This window comes from Monodelphis domestica, chromosome 8 (assembly GCF_027887165.1).
Source record: "Monodelphis domestica isolate mMonDom1 chromosome 8, mMonDom1.pri, whole genome shotgun sequence".
Lineage (NCBI taxonomy): Eukaryota > Metazoa > Chordata > Mammalia > Didelphimorphia > Didelphidae > Monodelphis > Monodelphis domestica.
Genome location: NC_077234.1, coordinates 29,340,633 through 29,360,188, shown reverse-complemented (window position 1 = coordinate 29,360,188; position 19,556 = coordinate 29,340,633). Strand labels below are relative to the sequence as shown.

At 36.9% G+C, this 19,556-nt stretch overlaps 1 protein-coding gene across 2 annotated transcripts in view; it reads left to right on the top strand.

Annotated features, from left to right (window-relative positions):
- The window catches only part of PDCD10 (programmed cell death 10), a 57,544-nt gene that overhangs the window by 35,806 nt on the left and 2,182 nt on the right, over window positions 1-19,556 (top strand). For both annotated transcript variants that reach the window (XM_007502254.2, XM_056807350.1), the window contains 5 exons: window positions 1,294-1,347; window positions 6,119-6,236; window positions 12,741-12,867; window positions 17,361-17,439; window positions 17,984-18,066. In XM_007502254.2, the coding sequence (XP_007502316.1) occupies window positions 1,294-1,347; window positions 6,119-6,236; window positions 12,741-12,867; window positions 17,361-17,439; window positions 17,984-18,066 (461 nt within the window). The remainder of the gene's footprint in view (window positions 1-1,293; window positions 1,348-6,118; window positions 6,237-12,740; window positions 12,868-17,360; window positions 17,440-17,983; window positions 18,067-19,556) is intronic.

The following is a 19,556-nucleotide window of genomic DNA, read 5'->3' as shown; positions in this document are numbered from 1 at the left end:
AATAGCAATACAGTTTTATTAATGTTTAAGCGAGACATATTATTTTAAAAAGTGACTGTATTGATAGTCTCAGGCTGCTTCTCCCTGCACCCTGATTCCAATGGGACCCACACTGGCAAAGCTTCACATAAGTTGAGCAGACCTCAACTGAAGCCCCTAGGCCATGGCAACAGATTGGAAGGTAGTTGATGTAGGCCAGCCCTCCCCTGCCCATAGCTACTTACTGCATCAGAAGATACACTGAAAATATGGTACTTCAACTTGAAAAAAGACCAGAAGCTTGCTCTTGAAAGTAGAAGTTGGAAGGAATATAAGCTTATGAGTTATTGTGAAGTAGTGCAATTTTCTATATTCTTGATGTTTCTTGATAATGAAATTATGCATAAGCAAACAGGAAATTTGTGTTATTCTTTTTCATTGTTCCCTAATCAGTCACAGAACAATTTCACGGTTTCAAAATAGACATTATGGCAGAACTAACTTAACTATAATTCAAATTGGAATATAAAAAATTCTTTGAGAGAAATACCATATACCATGATAGAGAACCAAGAAGGGAGTGAGGTGTAAGTCCATTAGTAGCCTAGTTACCTTTCTCATTTACTTACCAGGGTGTTTTGTAAACTAAGTTAATGGATTGTTTTGAATTTTACTTCTCTTTTTTCTTTCCATTGAAAAGCCAAAAAACAATGTCACAGGAGCAGTTAGGAGGTGAAAGAAGCCAAAAATGTTGTAATATTTTTATCTTTCAATTTAGATCTGTTAAAAAGAGCACTCCATCAAATATTTGATCAGAGCTATACCAACAGTCACCAGATACTTCCCAGACTCGATGAGTTATTTAATTCTAACCTAGACAAAAAGTAATTTCCCATGAAACAAGGAAAAGTATTAGTTCTGCTAAAAGATTTTCCTCCCTGCAATATATCAAAGAGAATATAATTTTTTTTAACAGAAGCATAGGATACTTGCTGAACATGTTGGTTTTAAATTAAAGGGCAGACTTAAAGCTTTACTAGTTATAAGTTAAATATTTAATCTTTTATTTTAAAACATGAAATTTTTTAAAAGGCTTATTATCTGTAATTCGTGGTGGTTCTTTAATGAAAATTTTGGGTAGGTAGGTTATTGGTTGAGGGCCCTGTTGACAATTTAAGTGTATTGACAAGAATTGTTTTTAATCAAATTATGGTTACAGCAAAGTGATAACTTAGAATTAAGATGCAGATAGATCACATATGATTTCTTCTTAAATAAATTGGCGTTACTAATGACTTTAAACTTTTATTACAGCTAGAACGAGTAAATCTGTCAGCAGCTCAGACATTGAGAGCAGCTTTCATCAAGGTGAGAAGCTCATGATTTATTAGAATGATTAAAATAAGTTATTTATGAGTTAAAGCCATTGCATAATCATCAGACTTTTTATTTTAATGTGAAACCTTCAGGGGGGAGGGATTCAGAAGATAAAAAGAGGCTTAAAGCTTTTCTCTCCTTCATTAGTCTTTTATTATCTTCATTGTCTATTATCTAGTGCTTTAGGTGCTGGTTTCTTTTAAATATTATATCTCCTTAACTATTTTGAGTATATAAGTGATTATTATCATAATTTCAATCAAAACAACTTCTTTGTAATATTATATCACAAAGAACAATGGCCCTTGACAGTGTTTACTAAAAAGCAATGGTTTATTAAACTCTAAAACTGTGTTTTATTTTGGGAAAGATCATTGTTTCATTAGCCTAAGCCTTCAGGGTTTGTAATGAGGAAGCACGAAATCTTTTGCATTTAATAGGTAAAACACAAATATCCAGACCTTTTAAAACAGGTTAGTTGTGGATATATTTCTTTTTTTTTTTTAAACCCTTACCTTCCATCTTGGAGTCAATACTGTGTATTGGTTCCAAGGCAGAAGAGTGGTAAGGGCTAGGCAATGGGGGTCAAGTGACTTTCCCAGGGTCACACAGCTGGGAAGTGTCTGAGGCCAGATTTGAATCTAGGACCTCCGGTCTCTAGGCCTGACTCTCAATCCACTGAGCTACCCAGCTGCCCCCTGGATATATTTCTTAACATTGGTGCTTTGCCAAAAACATAAACCTGGAAACCAGATTTTTCCATTTTAAAATTTGTATTCAGCATTACTTTTTGTTACACTTTTCAGTTTATTCACATTTTGCATTTCCTTTACAACATTTCCAGGTCACTCTTGTTTCATGTCAGGTCTCATAACTAAGTAAAAGAATTAAATAAAACCAATAACGTAGTGATCTCATCTCTAAGTTCATGCAGAATTTCACCATCTGTAGCAACCACATCCATTCTCTAAAAAAATTTTTTCCTCCCTCCCACCACTAGAAAAAAGAAAAATTTTAACAAATTTGTATAATTAAGTAAAACAAATTCCTCCAGTGGCCATAAACAAAAATACTTGTCTTATTCTGCACTCTAAATCCATCACCTTTATCAGGAAGTGGAAAGTACATTTCCTCATTATTTCTCTGGAATCATAGTCATCATCATTCTTTTAGTTTTCAACATTTGTTGTTACATTATTGTTGTCACTGTATAAATCATTCTGGCTATACTCAGTTAATTCTTCGTTAATTTATAAAAAATCTTCAAAATTATCCATTTTTATTATATTGATATTTTTGTTTAAATTGTTCTCCTACTTCTGCTCACTTCAATCTGCATCTGTTCAGACAAGTCTTTTCATGAAACTCTTTTTTTGAAATGATCATTTTCCTCTTCAATTACAGCAAATTAGCACTCTAGCCCAACCACATCCCACAATTTATTCTGCCATTCCTCAGTTGTAATGTGTCAAAGATTAAAATTATATTCAAATTTTCATTTGAATTCCAACATTTCATACTTCACTAGTAACTATAAATTGATATAGATAAATCTTTCTAATGGTATATCAAATTAAGTTTTTTATATTACTCTGATTGTGAAGTAGTTAACCTCTCTCTTCCCATAAAGTCCATTTAAATTAAATGTAATGTTTTAAAATACTATTCTTTTAGCATATTTAGTATGCCAAAAGGCAAATATGCAATCCTAAGGGGTCATTAAGTCATATAAAATTTTAGATCTTGGAAAGGATTGTGGAAATCAATCAGAGATGCCCATGGTTTGGAGAATGGCTAAACAAATTGTGTTACATAAATGTAATGGAATATTTTTGTGCTATAAGAAATGATGAATGTGATGAATACAAAAAAGCATGATAAGATCTACACAAAATGATGTAATGAAGTCAGTGGAGCCAAGAAAACAATTTGCACAATGGCTACAGCAGCATCAGTGAAAGGAACAACCACACATAAAGAAATGAAACATGAAAGTAGCAAAGTTATAAAGGGTTGAGCATGATTCAAGAAGACACAGGAAAAGATACCACCAGTCCCTCGCCCCTTCATGGAGTTGGGAGGGCCTAGCTGTTACATGTTTCAAGACTTTTTCACCTTATTGATTGACTATGCTAATTACTTTTCCCCTTTTTTGTTTAGAAAGGGATTTTAAAATGCTAGGATGGTTCTCAGAGTGATACTGGGAAATAATATATAAAAAAGACATCAAGAAAAAGGTATTTCTTAAAAAATTAAACATATTGCTTCATTATTGCAAGAGAGTGATGTAGTATACAGTAATATCTCAGAATGGTGTTTTTTTTTTCTACTGTGGGTAGTGTATTGACTATCACTTTTGATAACAAAGGCCGGGACTTTATCTGTGACTTTTTAAGCTTTCATGCCTAGCCCTTTATTTCATATGCATTATAAATTTAGAACTAAAAAAAGATCTTAGAAATCATGTAGACCAGGGATTCCTAAGCTGGGATCCATTCATTTTTAAGTAATATTTTGATAACTATTTCAATATAAGTGTTTCCTTTGTAATCTTGTGTATTATATGTATTTAAAAATTTGATTCTGAAAATGGGTTCCTAGTACCAGGCTGATTTCCAAAGGGATCCAGGACACAAAAAAGGTTTAGAGCCCCTGATAAAGAGATACCTTTTTATTTTAGATGAGGAACCTTCTTCCCAGAGAAATTAAATGATTTATGGCAGTTTATTTCCACTTAAGTATTTTACCTATGAGTGAAGTCACTGTTGCCTGGTGCTTAAAGATATACCAGAATCCTGGCTACTTTGACCTATCCACTAGATGTTACCTAAGTGTGGGAAGTGCAATGGTGGATATAGCATTGCTATTATATCACTGTTGAGTAACTGGGTTTTCATGAAACTACTAGATAGTATTAGCTATAAAAGGAAGATAAGACGATAATCTAAAAAGTAACCTATTACAGTGGTGTCTTGTGAATGTAATGATTCTTTGTAGCTGAATGAATTGGTAGTAGGAAAAAACCTTGACCTATATTTCATAGAATCTTATCTCTTTTTTAGAGGTGGGGACGGGACCAGACCTATGATTTCAGGGAATTGCCAGGAAGGACATTTTCCCCAATGTAGACGGACATTTGCTTTTTAGCTTGAAATCTCAACCTGTTGTTGGGGTACTAAGAAATTAAATGGGTAGCTTAGAATTGCCATTCCACTCTCGCCCCTGAATGTGGGTCTTCCCAGCTACAGCCTGCAAGCTCTGTGCTTTGACCTTGTGTCCCTCATAGTTTTCATAATCCTAGTTCACATTTATACAGAATGCTAAGGTTTACAAAGGGTCTAACAAATATCATCTCATGAGAGTCTCCCAAAGCTTTGTGAAATAGGTACTGTTGTCAGGGGAGGAAACAAGGGCTCTAGAAAGCTTCACTAAGGTTACATAGCTAATAAGTCTATGAAATGGGATTTCAGCCCAGGGTTCCTTTTTTGGGGGGAGAAAACCTTATGAACCATGTAGTTCAACTTGCACACTTAATCCATGAGTAATATAAAGCTTCAAAATATGAAATGGTTTACCATTGGAACATATCTAGGAAGTATTTACAGTTATCTGATTGTCATGTCTCAAAAAGTGTTAGTATGGCTTTCATCTTTAATAGTTCTAAAGCTACCCTAAGACTTTTGGTGGGATAGTTTCTATATGAAGAAAGAGGTATTGTTAAGGAGTATGTCAGTATACATTCTGTGGTCAACAGAATCCAGGAGAGCACACTTTACTGTTGGTTATCATCTATCAAAATAAGTCATCAAAAGCAGTAGCATTTGACAGCTGTCCATTTCTTGATTGAAACAAATATATAAAATAGGCATTCTTTATTTCAGTCCACAACCTTGAAGTGTGTCTTTTCTGCAATCTAATAAAAAAATTAAGATGTCATAATGCTATAGGTGCAGGAGGAAATTATGTTCTTGATGACATCAGAACTAAATTGAAGAGGTTAAAGTATACTTGACATAAATGGAAGCAAGAAAAATTGCCTGCTGATTAATATCATAAATTTGTGTCTTTCTTGGCCACTTAATACAAAGATAAAGACATGATCAGTGAGAAGTATTAAATTGGCAGACATCCATGTAAAACAGTAAACCTGAGGTGTGACTTCTAAAATAAAAGAACAAAAAATATAGAGGAAAAAGGTAGTGGCAACTTTGGATTATCTTAGAAGTTTTTACAGTTTAGATTTGGAATTGCTGGAAGATTTTGTTGCCTTCGGGAGGATAAAGAATAGCATGACCTGAAAGTCATCAATGAACCATTTTCAAACAGATAGTCAGAGATTATAGTGATGATCTGAAGGGCAAAAGCAATATGAAAAATGGAAATTAACTCTGGGAAATAGTTACATTGCTCCAACAAAACCTATAGAAAATATTCTGTTTATTTTCTTAAGTTATTAATAGTAAATGTTGAAATATTGGTAAAACTGTAGAGATAAATGCCAGCATGATCCTTAGTCCAAAATACAGTTTTTTCTTTCAAATACAAAATGGGTAAGCAACTGTAGTAAAAAGTTGCACTGCTTCAGAAGCAATGGTAAAACTCCAAAAAATACTGCCATCGTGAAAAAAGGGCTACAAATGAATCTCCTGTTATCTGTGGGGCTTTGGAATACTGTGCATACAAATTGCACCTAAAGCCAAAGCTGACTTCAAAATGTTCATTTGTTTTTTCTGTTTCAATTTTAACTTTCTCCTTGATCTAGGCTGAAAAAGAAAACCCAGGTCTCACCCAGGACATCATTATGAAAATTCTGGAGAAAAAAAGCGTAGAAGTTAACTTCACAGAATCCCTTCTTCGTATGGCAGCTGATGATGTAGAAGGTATCAGAAATTAGAACCTGTGTTGATCATTTTGTTCCTTGCAGTTGCTGGGTAACATTTCCCTAAGAGAAATGAATCTTAAAGAAATGCAGTTCTTTGGAAAAGAAGCTACATGGAATTAAAAAAAAAAACTTACATTTTTAGTTGAGATATTTACCATATTAATGCTTTTTCAATAACTGAGTTGTTAGCAAAATTCACTAAAAGATAAACTACATAGATTTTTGTGAGAGTCTAGCTATTTAAATAGAGCAATTAAATTCTGATCCTGCCCTTAATGCTAGAGGATTTCAATATAGCTATTGACTGTCCTACCCTTAATTGTTCAGCTCCCCAGACTACTACTTATTTCCCATGACCTACTCCTCCATTCCACCTCATCCACCTACAAAGATGGTTTTATCATTGATCTTGCCATCACCTAAAAATGCACTACCTCTTTGTTCAAGAACTCTGAATTCCCTTTTCTAATTGCAATCTATTGGCTTTCTATCTCTCCTATTTTCTCTTATGAAACTCCATTCTATATCTACACAGTGTTAGTATCTTGATCCCCAGAAGTTATCTCCCCTTCTAGTATCTCTACATCTCTACAGTACTGATTCTCTCATTTTTTCTGTCTTGACCCTGTTGTAAACCAGTTCATCTCTATACTGTTCTCTCAAGTTCCTGGCCCCCTTGCATATTATGTTGTACCCTGTCAAATTTCATCTTTGAATCACTCCCACCATCTACTGTCATAGAATACAATATGTGAGGGTTTTTTATGGTCTTTAAAAATCAAAATAACATAATTATCAGTGATTGTGACAAATGTGAAATTCCATCTGAGCATTCTTAAAATGTTATCTTCCATTATAAAATTCTTTATCCAAAACCTTTAGACAGGAATATATTGGTAAGTTGGCAGTAGAAAGAGAACTAATACTAAAATGACCCCTTTATGGGTCCAGTCTAATACTCTGCTTCAATTGACATCTTTATGTTCATCCAGACCTGTCTCCTACAGTTCTATTTTGGGGAATCAGCATTAAGGTAGTTTCTAAATGATAAAATTCTGAACTGGAATATATAGCAGTTATAGCATAGACTTAAACATTTTTTTTAAATTTAGCCATTGAAACATTAATGGAAAGTTTAGTAGTAATGGCCAATTAAATTCTTGATCTCTTATTTGTAGTTCAAATAAATATGTGTTTATATCTTTTAACTACAGTTCTTTAGATTGTAAGGCCCCTGGGTGTCTCTTTTTGTATATTTGATACGTAATGACTACCTAAAGAAGTCGTATGTGAGCCACCTTTTATGTGTAGAATATTATTTGTTAGTACTGAGATATAGAGGCAGAGTTCCTGCCTTTGTGGAGGAGCAAATATGCTGATGTAATATGATGCTTATATAAATCATCTAATAAAATAATATATAATTGCTTCTGATTTTTGTGTAGTCAGTGAAGACCTTGAGATGTGATAGCAATAGAGTTGTGGTTTGAGAAAGGTAACTTGAGCTTCTTTAGACATAGAAATAGGGGAGGCAACATTCCAGGCATCAGTGTTAAAGTACACAAGCCAGCACTAAGGCACAATATCACTTTACTATGCAGGTGATGATGGATAGTTCAGTGTGATAAAAGGGTCATACTAACTGACCAATATAATAAACCTGGTTGAGGCAAGTCTTAAATGACATAGCAGGGAGTTGGATTGATTTAACATTTTTGTGCAGAAGTATGTTATGAAGAGATTTGTCCATTTAGAAGACTAATCTGGTATTGGCATAAAGGAGAATTTTAAGGGTCATTAGGTGGTGGTGGTAGGACAGTAGAGCAATAGATTAAAAGTACAAGAAAATCATTTGGTTTAAATAAAGGGGGGAGGGGAGTCATTAAAAATCCTGAAGAAAGTAACTCCTTAAAAGTCAGAATTGGCCAAATAGTAAAGGAGCTACAAAACCTCACTGAAGAAAATAACTCCTTTAAAATTGGAATGAATTGGATTAGTGGGAGCTAATGACTCCATGATGAGACATCAAGAAACAATAAAACAAAGCCAAAATTACTAAAAGGAAAGAAAAAAAAAGAAATCTTTTATAGGAAAAACAACTGGTTTAGAAAATTGGAAATTTAAGAATTATTGATCTTTCTGATAGTCATGAACAAAAAAGAACCTTGACATATTTTAAGAAAGTTCAAAAGAAAACTGCTCAGATAACTTAGTAACAGAGGGCAAAATAAAAATTGAAACTACAGGTCATCTTCTTGAAGGAAGTTCCCAAACGCATACTTCCAGGAATATTATAGTTAAAATCTATAACTTCCAGGTTGATCGAGGAGGAATACTCCAACTAGCCAGAAAGAAAGAACTCAGATTCTATGGAGCAACAATCAGATTACACAAGATTAAGTATCTCCCTTGATTAAGAAGCAGGTGATTTGGAATAAGATATTCTAGAAAGCAGAGGAACCAGGATAACAACCAATAATAATAGGAGGTAAACAGCTATTGAATGAAATAAAGAAGTTTAAAGAATCCTGATAAAAAGACCAAAGCTGAATAGAAAATTTGACAATCAACTACAAATCTAAAGAGAAGCATTACAAGGTAAACATGAGTGAGAAAAAGCCTAAGGCAGATTAACTGTTTACATTTTTTATATGGGAAGGTGATACATGTAACTGCTAAGAACTTTATCATTATTAGAACACTTAAAAGGAGACTACATAGAGGATATGAATGTGAGTATATTTTGTTGGGATGATCTCAGAAGAAATGGAGGGGTGAGGAAAAGCAATACACTAAGAGAAGAGAAAATGGGGGGAAGAAGAAGCTAAGTTATCTCACATAAAAGAAGTACAAAAATAATTTTTATAGCAAAAGGAAAAATTGGGGCAGGAAATGGACAACTCTTGAACCTCACTCTCATCTGAACTGCTTAAAGGAGAAAAGAAAAAACACACATACACATACACACACAGACACACACTCTACCCCTGAGTACAGAAAATCCATTTGATCAAACAGGAAGGAAAAAGTTATAAGAGAAAGGCGGTCAAGGAATTGAAAAGAGGAAGAGTAGATTAAGGAAGGCAGGAATCAGAAGCAAAAACTAACTTTTCAAGAGGGGACAGGGAATAAAAAGAATAAATGAAAAATAATAGGATGGGGGAAATCTGCAACACTCCTAAGTAAATGTGAAGGGGATGAACTCACCTATAAAGTGGAAGCAGGTAGCAGAATTGTTTAATAGGTAGAATCCAACAATCTTGTTTATGAGAGATACACTTGAAACAGAAAGACAAAGAGTTAAAGAAGGAATAGAGCAAAATTGAAAAAGGCAGAGATCTCAGTCAGAAGGATTAAGAGGTCAAATACATTAAGGGAGTCAATATAAAAAGTGAGGGAGGAACTCAAGCAGTTCTCAAGGCATGTTGTAGAACAGTGATCAGCAACACAGTTGGATACCGGTCAAGAGAACAGTTGGTCAGTGAAACAAAGTGGGTACCCAGGATACAAAAGCAAATGAGCTCAGCAGGCACAAGTTTGAGAGAGACCCAATGATCCAAGCCTTGGGAGCAATAACTCAATACTGTACAAAAACTGTTTGGACAGCTGGGAATTAGTCTGACAGAAACTAGGTACAGACCAGCATCTCATACCATATAGTAGGCTCTCATCAAATGCTAAAGGGTTAAGACATATAATGTGATATAAGCAAATTAGAGGAGCATGGAAGAAATTATTTGTGAGCCATATGGATATGGAAGAGTTCGTTGTTTATGACTAAACAAGAGAGACATTTACAGAACTGAAATATATAATTTTGATTACGTGAAATTAAAAAGCTTTTGCACAAACAAAACCAATGTAATGGAAATTAGAAAAAAATACTGGGGAAGTAAATTTCTTTGATAAAGTTTTCATTTCTCAAATATATAGGGAATTGAGCCAAATTTACAAAATGGCCCCTTACCAATTTGATAAATGGCCAAAGGATATCAATGGGCAATTTTCTGAACAAGAAATTAAAACCCTAAATAATTATATGAAAAATATCCTGAATCACTAATATTTAGACAATTGCAAATAAAAACAACCCTGAAGCACCATTTCATACTCATCTGATTAGCTAAAATGACAGGAAAGTAGAATGACAACTACTAGAGAGGATATGGGAAAACAGGTATACTAATACACTTTTGGTGAACTAGCCCAAACATTCTGGAGAACAATTTGAAACTTTGTCCAAAGGGCTATAAAACTATATACACCCCCTGATCCAGTAAATTCTCTTCTAGGTCTTTAACCCAAAGATCTCAAAAAGAAAGGAAAAAGACTCACGTATTTAAATATATAGCAGCTTTTTTTGTGGTGGCAAGGAATGGAAACTGGGACATCCAAAAATTGGGGAATAGTTGAACTAGTTACAGTATATAAATATAATAGAACATAATTGTATTGTAGTAAATGATGACAGAATCGTTTCAGAAAAACCAGAGAAGAACTGTGTGCCAATTGAACATTTTTTCTCTTGCTTTTTTTTCCCTCCAAAGCAGGGCTTATGTGGAAATATGTTTTGCCTGACTTCATATGTATAGTGGATATTGTGTTACTTTCAGTAGATGGGAGTGCAGATAGAGAATTTGGAACCGAAGATAAAAAGCTTTATTTATAAATATATACTTATATGTATATATGTCTTCCACACTGGAAGAATAAGAAAGAAAAAGCCAGCCATATGTATTGCATTTAAGTGCCACTATATGTAAGGAAGGTATCGAACTTGATCTTGAGAATACAGATAAAAAACAGACCCTTCCTGCCCTCTAGGAGCTTACATTCTTCAGGAGATGATGTCTCTTAAAGAAATGACATCAGTTTGAGTATGAAGATAATTTAACAACTGGAGAAATTGGGGGAGTCTTCACTGACAGCATCCAACTCCCACATTAAAAATTTCAGCGTTTCCTTTTTACAAAATTTAAGCCTAAGACAATAGTATTTTGTCACATTGATAAATAAGTTTATTAAATTTACCTGCAGATTTTAGGAAAATAATATTTGACAAATGTTGCAGAAAGGTCAAGAAGAATGAGAACTAAAAATATAACATCAAGGTTTTGGTTAGTGCCCCCATAAAGACAAGTGGTTTCAATAGAATTGCAGGGACAAGAGCTGTGTGGTTTTTTGAGAAATTTGGTGGTTAAAAAAAAAAAGTATTTAAGAGATTTGTAGGCTGTCTGCATAAGTGAGAGATAAAAGACGGGAAAGTTGTTTAGAGCAGACATTTCAGAAAATGATGGGAAAGGATTATCTCAAAATAGGGAAGGAATGGAAGGAAATCAGTGTTTTTTCCTTGGGTTGGGGATCAAAAACAGAAAACAAGGAAGGTGAGGTGTTTTCTCCATAAGGCAGATTGTGGGTCAAGAAGGTAGCAGACTATAAAATCAAGGCCATCCTTAGGGGCAGGTGACACCAGAGGTGGAAGAAGGAGGCTGATCAGAGATTTGTAGTGTTTCGAGTGGCCATCAGTCATGAGAAGGGACAGGAGCATGATGAACAAGAGAGGTGGAAGGTTAACAAGTTGTATTCACAGATGGTGAAGTATCCAGTGGGGGCCTGAAATTTGCTGTGAACATGGAGATCAGTAGTTCACTCTGATGGAATAAGTGTGCTTCAGGGGTTAGGAGGAATAAAATGGGATTAGTGCTTGGATTGAATTTTTGATATGCCTTTGGATCCAGATGGAACTAGCTTCTTTTAAAACCCAGATATTATGCATCTCTGTGTGCACATATGCCAGATTTCTCACTGACCACCGGGTTTGGCTTTCTATTCATTATAAAATAGAAAATAAAATATAATCTTATTTCACAGTGGGAAAATGCCACTATGATTCTCTGAGAGACCACTCTTCTGATAATAGTACCTATTGGAATTTACTTAGAATCTTTGCATTTACTTCTTTTGGATTGAGTGCTAAAATTTTAACTGACTTCTTTTTAAAAAAAGGTTCAATTAATAAAAATCTCCTTTCTAGTGGGTAGAATCACAGCATTATTTAATGCTGCTCAGCAACCTCAGAATAGGAGGGAAGAAATCAGATAGTGGTGAAATTTACTCCTCCATTGGGGGAATACACAATTCTGGTAATATTCCTAGACAGGCAAGACATGTTCATTCTCACATTGGCCATGCCCAACAGTGTATGTCTCATTTTGCATCCAGAGTCTCTCGCCTCTGGGAAGAAGTGGCTAGCATGCTTCATTAGTCTTCTGGAATTGTGGTTGGTTATTGCATTGACCTTTATGTCTCTGAAAGGATTTTTGTTTGTTTTTTGCTTTTTAACTTTGCAATGTTGTGGTTATTAACACATTTTTCCTTCGCTGCCTATCTGGTCATCTCTTGCCTTTAAGATTTTACTTTTTAGCCAGCACAAATTTTAAGCCAGAGAACATGAATTAGACCTGCACATACCTGATATTTTGTTTAATGTTTATTTTGTCAGAATATATGATTGAGAGACCAGAGCCTGAATTCCAGGACTTGAATGAAAAAGCACGAGCACTTAAACAGATTCTCAGTAAGATCCCTGATGAGATCAATGACCGAGTAAGGTTCCTTCAGACAATCAAGTAAGTGTTCTGTTTGCATTTCATTGGAGCAGTCAGTCCCTGAATATTTTCATTTTATTACATGTTAAAAATTGATCATTTTTAAAGATAATTGTTAGACTATTGTTTATTTCCAAACTACTGTATTTATCTCCGAAGTTTATTGAGTGCCCAGTTTAAAACCATAATGTTGTTAAACCTTTTACGTGAATTATGACACATGTATAATAGAATCAGAAGCCAAGTAGATGAATAATGTGTAGGGGATAGGGGACATTTAGTCTAATAAGGAAGTACAAGGAACTTCAATATAGTTCCTCAGGGGCCAGGAGAACACATGGAAACAGGGCATAGAGCAGAAGAGGGGGACTCATGATGCCTTTTTGGATGCCTCCTGTGCATGCAGGAGAAAGGAACCAATAAAAATCTCATGATTGGACCATAAAGGAAACAAGACTCCATTCTGGTCAGAGGACTGACTGCCATCTTTGTTCTACTGCTGACTCTTGGGTTGGCACTGGCCAACCTACAATCTCAAGTCCTCAGCTCCCTGGCACAATTTAGTTGGTTTCTAGCTTCCTTTCCAGTCTAAATCTTACTGGCATGAAATCTGGTCCCAAGTATTAGAAGGCTCTTTTTTGGCAGAGGGATTAGACTTGTTCCACATGGCCCCAGAGGAAGCAAGGTATAATGGGTGCATGTTTCAAAGAGACAAGTTTAGGTTTGAGATAAACAAAAGCTTTCTGACAGTTAGTGCTATGCCAAAGTGAAATAGACTCCTTGTGAGTTCTCTGACATCCCTGGAGCCTCTCCTAGACCTTAGAGGATGGAGATGAGGAGCAGAGGTGTTAAAGGCAAGGTCTTCATGCTGACATGTAGATCTAAGATTTAGAAAGGGAGTAGCAGTACTTACATTAGTAGTAAGAGTTCGCATATGCAAAGGGGCATAAGCTTTGAAAAGCCTGTCCTTGGGTTCTTATTTTATCCTCACCACACAACCCTGGCAGGTAAGACTATCATTATCCTCCTTTTACTGATTAGGAGTTGGGATGAAAGCATTTAAGTGATGTTCCCAAGATCTCATAGCTAGTCCTTGGCTGCGGCCAGATGTGAATTCACATCTTTGGACTCCAGGGCCACCATGTTATTTAGGGCTGTGTGGGTCCTTAGAGGTCAGTCAGGTTGGTTGGGCTTGATTAACATATCATTGGTGTTAAATGACAGAGCCAGTATTTGATTTAAACCTTAGTCTTCTAATCCCCAAATTCAGTACCATTACCATTACTCCACGCTGGATCCCATTAGGGGAGATGGAATGTAGGGGTAGGGATGGGTTCATAGTATGTTTTTTATTTTATAATTTCAAAACTCAAAAGCTGTTTTTAGCCTGTGTATCATTTTGAAATGAAATGCTAGAAGATTTGGGATTCAGAGTAAACCATATTTTGTTACCAAGGAGGCATTTTTAGGGATTAGAATGGATATCTTTTGTTTCTTAGGAATTCCCGTTTGCTTAAAAATAATAATAACCACTGTGAATTCTTGGCAACAGAGAATTCCAGAATGAGAAAACCCTTTTTATCAATACAGATCAGGACCTTACCTGGAGGGTGTTGAGGCTAAATCAGGTACCCTGAATCTCCCAGTTAGCAAGTGTCAGATGTGATAATGGAACCATTCTTTGTGTTTCAGGGCCAACCCTCTATTCACCGTACCCACTGTCTTTCACACCTTACAAACCTTACCTTACATGCTTCCTTTAATAGAATGTTTTAGATATGCCTAAAGTATTTTTTTTTCATATTGTAGTATGTGGAAAGAGCTGGATCTATTCTCAAGGTTTTAAACCTTTTTGGTTTCCGGGGAAGCCTCTGAACCCATTCTCAGAATAATGTTTTTAAATGTATAAAATAAAATGCAGAAAGAATCAGTGAAATATTAAAAAAAAAAAAACCCTCTAGATTCTGGACCCCATGTGAAAAACTCCTGTTTTATAATCAGGCCAGATGTCCCAATATAATTCATAGGCTGTATTATAATGGGGCCTTAGTTCCAAATACTTTCTGAAGATTGACATTTTTGTTATCTTTAACATAACCATAATACCAATTTGGTCTATCAGTAAATGTTTTTAGTGTTCAACAGTTGGGGTGGGTTGCCCAAGCACATCACTGGCCAAAGCCGATTGTCTTGGTCTAGGATGGCTTTATTTATATGATACCCCAACAGAGAAGTGAACATTCAGCCTGACCCCTAAGCCACCTGTTCTGAGCAGCTGAGGACCCCAAATATTCTTAGGGAGCAGTGGGTGTGCATGGAGTTCCTCTTTGTGACATTTCACTTAACTCTCAATCTGGGTGGACAGAGCAGGACAAGGTTCTCCTTTCTCTGCCCCAAAGATCTCTCCATGCAGCAGTTCTTCTGTTTTCACTTGGAGGATTTTTTTAGGGGTTCAGTTCTGGGGGCTCTACTGTACTTTTGTTGAATGATTTTAGAGTTTCAGAGGCCTGAGAAATGAAAAAGACATTTGAGAGAAACCAGCCAACTCCTTTCATATTACAAATGAGAAAACAATGAAGGCCCACAGAACCCAAGACTTGATAAAACATAGCATGGACTGAAAACCAATCAGTATTTTTGTAGGATATTTGTTTCTGTAGATATTTAAACCTTGAATTATAAATTTCTTTATAGAGAGCCAGCTCCATGGATCTCATGGAAAAAATAGTTCTCTCCTATTTTTTATTCTGTCTTATTGATACTTTAGAAACACTAATCTAGTATTTGTTCATATATTCTTATTTTCCCATTTAGAAATACTCATTTTAATTAAAGGCAAAGGATCTTGTGACTTTTGTCCTTTGAGGAATCCTGGATTTATGCCTATCATACTTTATTCTGCATTGAAGCAGAAGCCAATAGAACAATTGTGTAACTTATAACTAGCTTCTCATATTAAACTGAGAACATGATGAGTGAACAAATGTCATTAGTATAAAAACTCAGATTTGATGTATTGAGCTACTTTAAATCCATTGTATTAACTATGAGGCAGTTTTCATAAAAATACAGGTAGATCCTTTTTTTCCCCTTTGCCTTAATTTCTGTATAATTCTGCTCTTTAGAATTTCTCCATCTCTCATGTAGGATTAAACCTACTCTACAGATCTTAAAATATACTCATCTGAAAACTGGATGTTTTGACATTTTGAAAAGGTGCCTTAAAACTTGTGATTTTTTGTTAGAAAGGCTGATTAATAGTAGTCTTCTTGATAAAAGGCACCAGCTGGGTGGCTCAGTGGATTGAGAGGCCTCAAGATGGGAGGTCCTAGGTTCAGATCTTGTTTTAGACTCTTCCCAGCTGTGTTACTCTGGGCAAGTTACTTAGCCCTCCTCTCCCCCCCCCCCCCCCCCCCCCCCATTGCCTAGCCCTTGCTGCTCCTCTGCCTTAGAACCAATACACAGTATTGATTCTGCTGAGAGAAAGAAGATTCTCATTATCTTTTTCAGAAGTGGGAGAATGGTTTAATAAATGAGATGGTATCACCCAAGTATGGTCACAGGGTGAGGGAAAGGTTAAGGGAAAAACCCGAAAGTGGAATGTTTTCTGATATCATCTTATTAAATGGATGTAAAAGTGCTAGACCGACTGCCAGGAAAACCTGGGTTCAAATCTGTTCTCAGAGACTGAGTGGCTGTGTGACATTCAGCTTCTGTTTCCCTATCTATTTCCAATTCCTGTTTTAGAGGTAATAATAGCACCTACCCCTGAAGGTTGTGGTAAGATTAATGAAATAATACATGTAAATGCTAGCTATTATCTATTATTTAAGAAGAGTTTGCTCAGATATTGAATAATAGTTGCTAGGTAATGGATGTGAGTTTCTGAGGGAATTAAATCGAGTTACAGCATTCCGTTGTTGAGCCAGACATGAACTGTTCCGGAATGGCTTGGGTGGGGGGGTGGGGAAACTCCAGAGTGGGATTTCTGACTTGAATCCCAAATCAGTTGTAGAGCAGAGGTGAAGAAGAAAGTTGGAGACTTTTCAGAGGATAAATAAGGGGAGATGAAGTCCCTCAGGCAGCACTGAGTAATGAGAAGACCTCAGGGACTAAGTCTAGGGGAATGGAGAGCCACCTACATGTCTGCTCTTTAAACATCAGATTTGCCAGGAGAAGGAAGATTTCCTACATAGCAATAATTTTGTATCAGAATGACACGATTAGCCTGAATTTGGGAAATAAAGAGTGTCCTGGGAAGACACTGAAGATCTTAGTATAAAAAGATCCATTTTTTCCTCTCATCTTTAGAAGTAAAAATCTCTATATTTAGATGAAACTGATTTCAGAATGACACGATTAGCCTGAATTTGGGAAATAAAGAGTGTCCTGGGAAGACACTGAAGATCTTAGTATAAAAAGATCCATTTTTTCCTCTCATCTTTAGAAGTAAAAATCTCTATATTTAGATGAAACTGATTTCAAAAGCAGCTCCATTTTTCATTTCCCAACAGGGATATCGCTAGTGCAATAAAAGAACTTCTTGACACAGTGAACAACGTCTTCAAGAAATATCAATACCAGAACCGCCGGGTAAGTTGGGCAAAAGCGCTGTCTGCTCCTGCCATGGCTACGTTGGCCCATCGCCATGTTAAACCAAAGGCAAAGGAGAACGGTTGGAACTGAAGGCTGAAGGCATCCTAATGGCTTGTTGGCACTTCCTTGGTGAATGGCTGGTCCTGGTCCCAGGCTTCCAGGACTCGTGTCGTTATCAGGATGGGCCCTTCTCTATTCAGATCTCTCTCTGTGCCTTCGTGGACAGTCTCAGGTTGTTGCTCCCACTAAGCTGTCGGATTATCTCCCCCCAGTCATAGCTAAGCAGACCCTTCAGTAACCAACATGCAATTAATGCGTTGCGTTCTCCCCATTCCAGAGCTCTCCCAGGTTGGTGTAGGACCTTCCAGGTTGGCATTCTGCTGGCCTGACCGTAGAAACCTCCCCCTCCAGCACCCCACCCCAGGCGGCCGGGGGGACCACTGGGGGAATCGCTGCTGTTGGTCTTTTACTGTCTCGTACTTCTTGAGTATAATGTATTTTGTGGGGTTGTAAGTTCACCATTTGACTCTTGTTTCTTTAGGCACTTGAACACCAAAAGAAAGAATTTGTAAAATACTCCAAGAGCTTCAGTGACACTCTGAAAACCTATTTTAAAGATGGAAAGTAAGTTCGGTGACAGTGATGTGCTTTCATTTGTTCTGCAGGCTTAGTATTCGGTTCTGTGTGAGGACTCTTAAAGCCATTTAAAGAAAACTTCCATAAATATAAAGTTTGCATTCCAGCAGACTTGTTCATCAGGAAGTGAGGAAAGTAGAGAGCATTGTGAAAGGACACATTTAAGTCATGGAAGGATTGGAGAGAGCTGGTTGGGGTTGGCTTTCTCCTAACAGACCTTGGTATTGGGACGTGTCCACGTGTCGCTTTTAGTGGTCCCAGGATGGGGAGAAGTGCCTGGCCCAGAGCTTGTGGCCACCTTCGTCACCCACAGCCATCAGGGAATGCATCTTAGCATCTAGCCACCAGGCTTTGCCATTTAATTAGAGTCTAGCAGTCCTCTGGACATGCCGGCGATGCTGTCAGAACTCGTGTCCCTTGGATTCTTGAGTGGCGGAGCGAGCTCACAGACGCAGCGGCTTCTCCCTGGGGTGGTCCACGGTGGGACAGTCACCAAGTGGTTTAGCCATTCGGGGACTTTCTTTCTTTTTTGTTTTCATTTTGGCAAACTCAGAAATAATCCTTGTCCTGCCCGCCTGGAGGGATTGTGAGGAAAGTGCTTCTGCCACCAGGAGGTGTGGAGTCGGCTCTGCGGCAGCCGTTCCCTAAACACCACATGTGGCTTCAGCCACCAGCTTGGCCCTTCCTAGCTTTGATCCCGCTGCGCTTGCCCTGTTACAAGGGAATCACTTTAAAAGACTGATATATATTAATTTAAGGTCGCCAAGGAATTCAGCTATGTAATTCCTAAATGAAAACTCAAGTTTGCAGTCAATCTTTTATGGAGTTTAATTACAATAGGAGGAAGAAAGGAATTAGAGATAGAGAGAGAGAAAAAGGGAGAGAAGGGAATAGGGCTTAAATACCCCTTCTGTTTAGGCTGGGCCAAAAGGCCCAAGCCCTTAGATAGCTGGGGCAAAGAAAAGAGATCAGTCCCTATTACTCACGTGACCAAAATGGAGAAACAGTCTCAGAGGCCCCCACCTTCAGCTTCCTTCAGAGCAAGCTTCTCCGAGTACACTGCCACCACTCCGATCAACTCCTCAATCCCCACCGAGCCTTCAGACCCCCCTGATCTTTAAGGAAACCATCCAAGTTGCCTCCCCTCAGTTCTCACATCTACCAATCACTGTCCATCAATTTCCCTGTGCCAATGGAGGCTCTAGCTTAACCCAGGACCGCCCAGAGGCTTTGCACATGTCTGTTGAAGGTCATATTTTCAAATGATTAAATCTTTGCTCCTTTGCTACAGCCCTTTCTAAATCCTGTTAACCTGAGTAGGGTAGAGATTGGAATAATTAAATTTTGATCTAGGCTGCAGCCCTTACTCAATCCTGTTAGGACTGAATAGGGTAGAGATTGATTCCAAGTATCTCCATTGTATCAATTCTAAGATCAATCATGACTCAAAGAAATTCCTGTTCTATGCTTAAGCATAG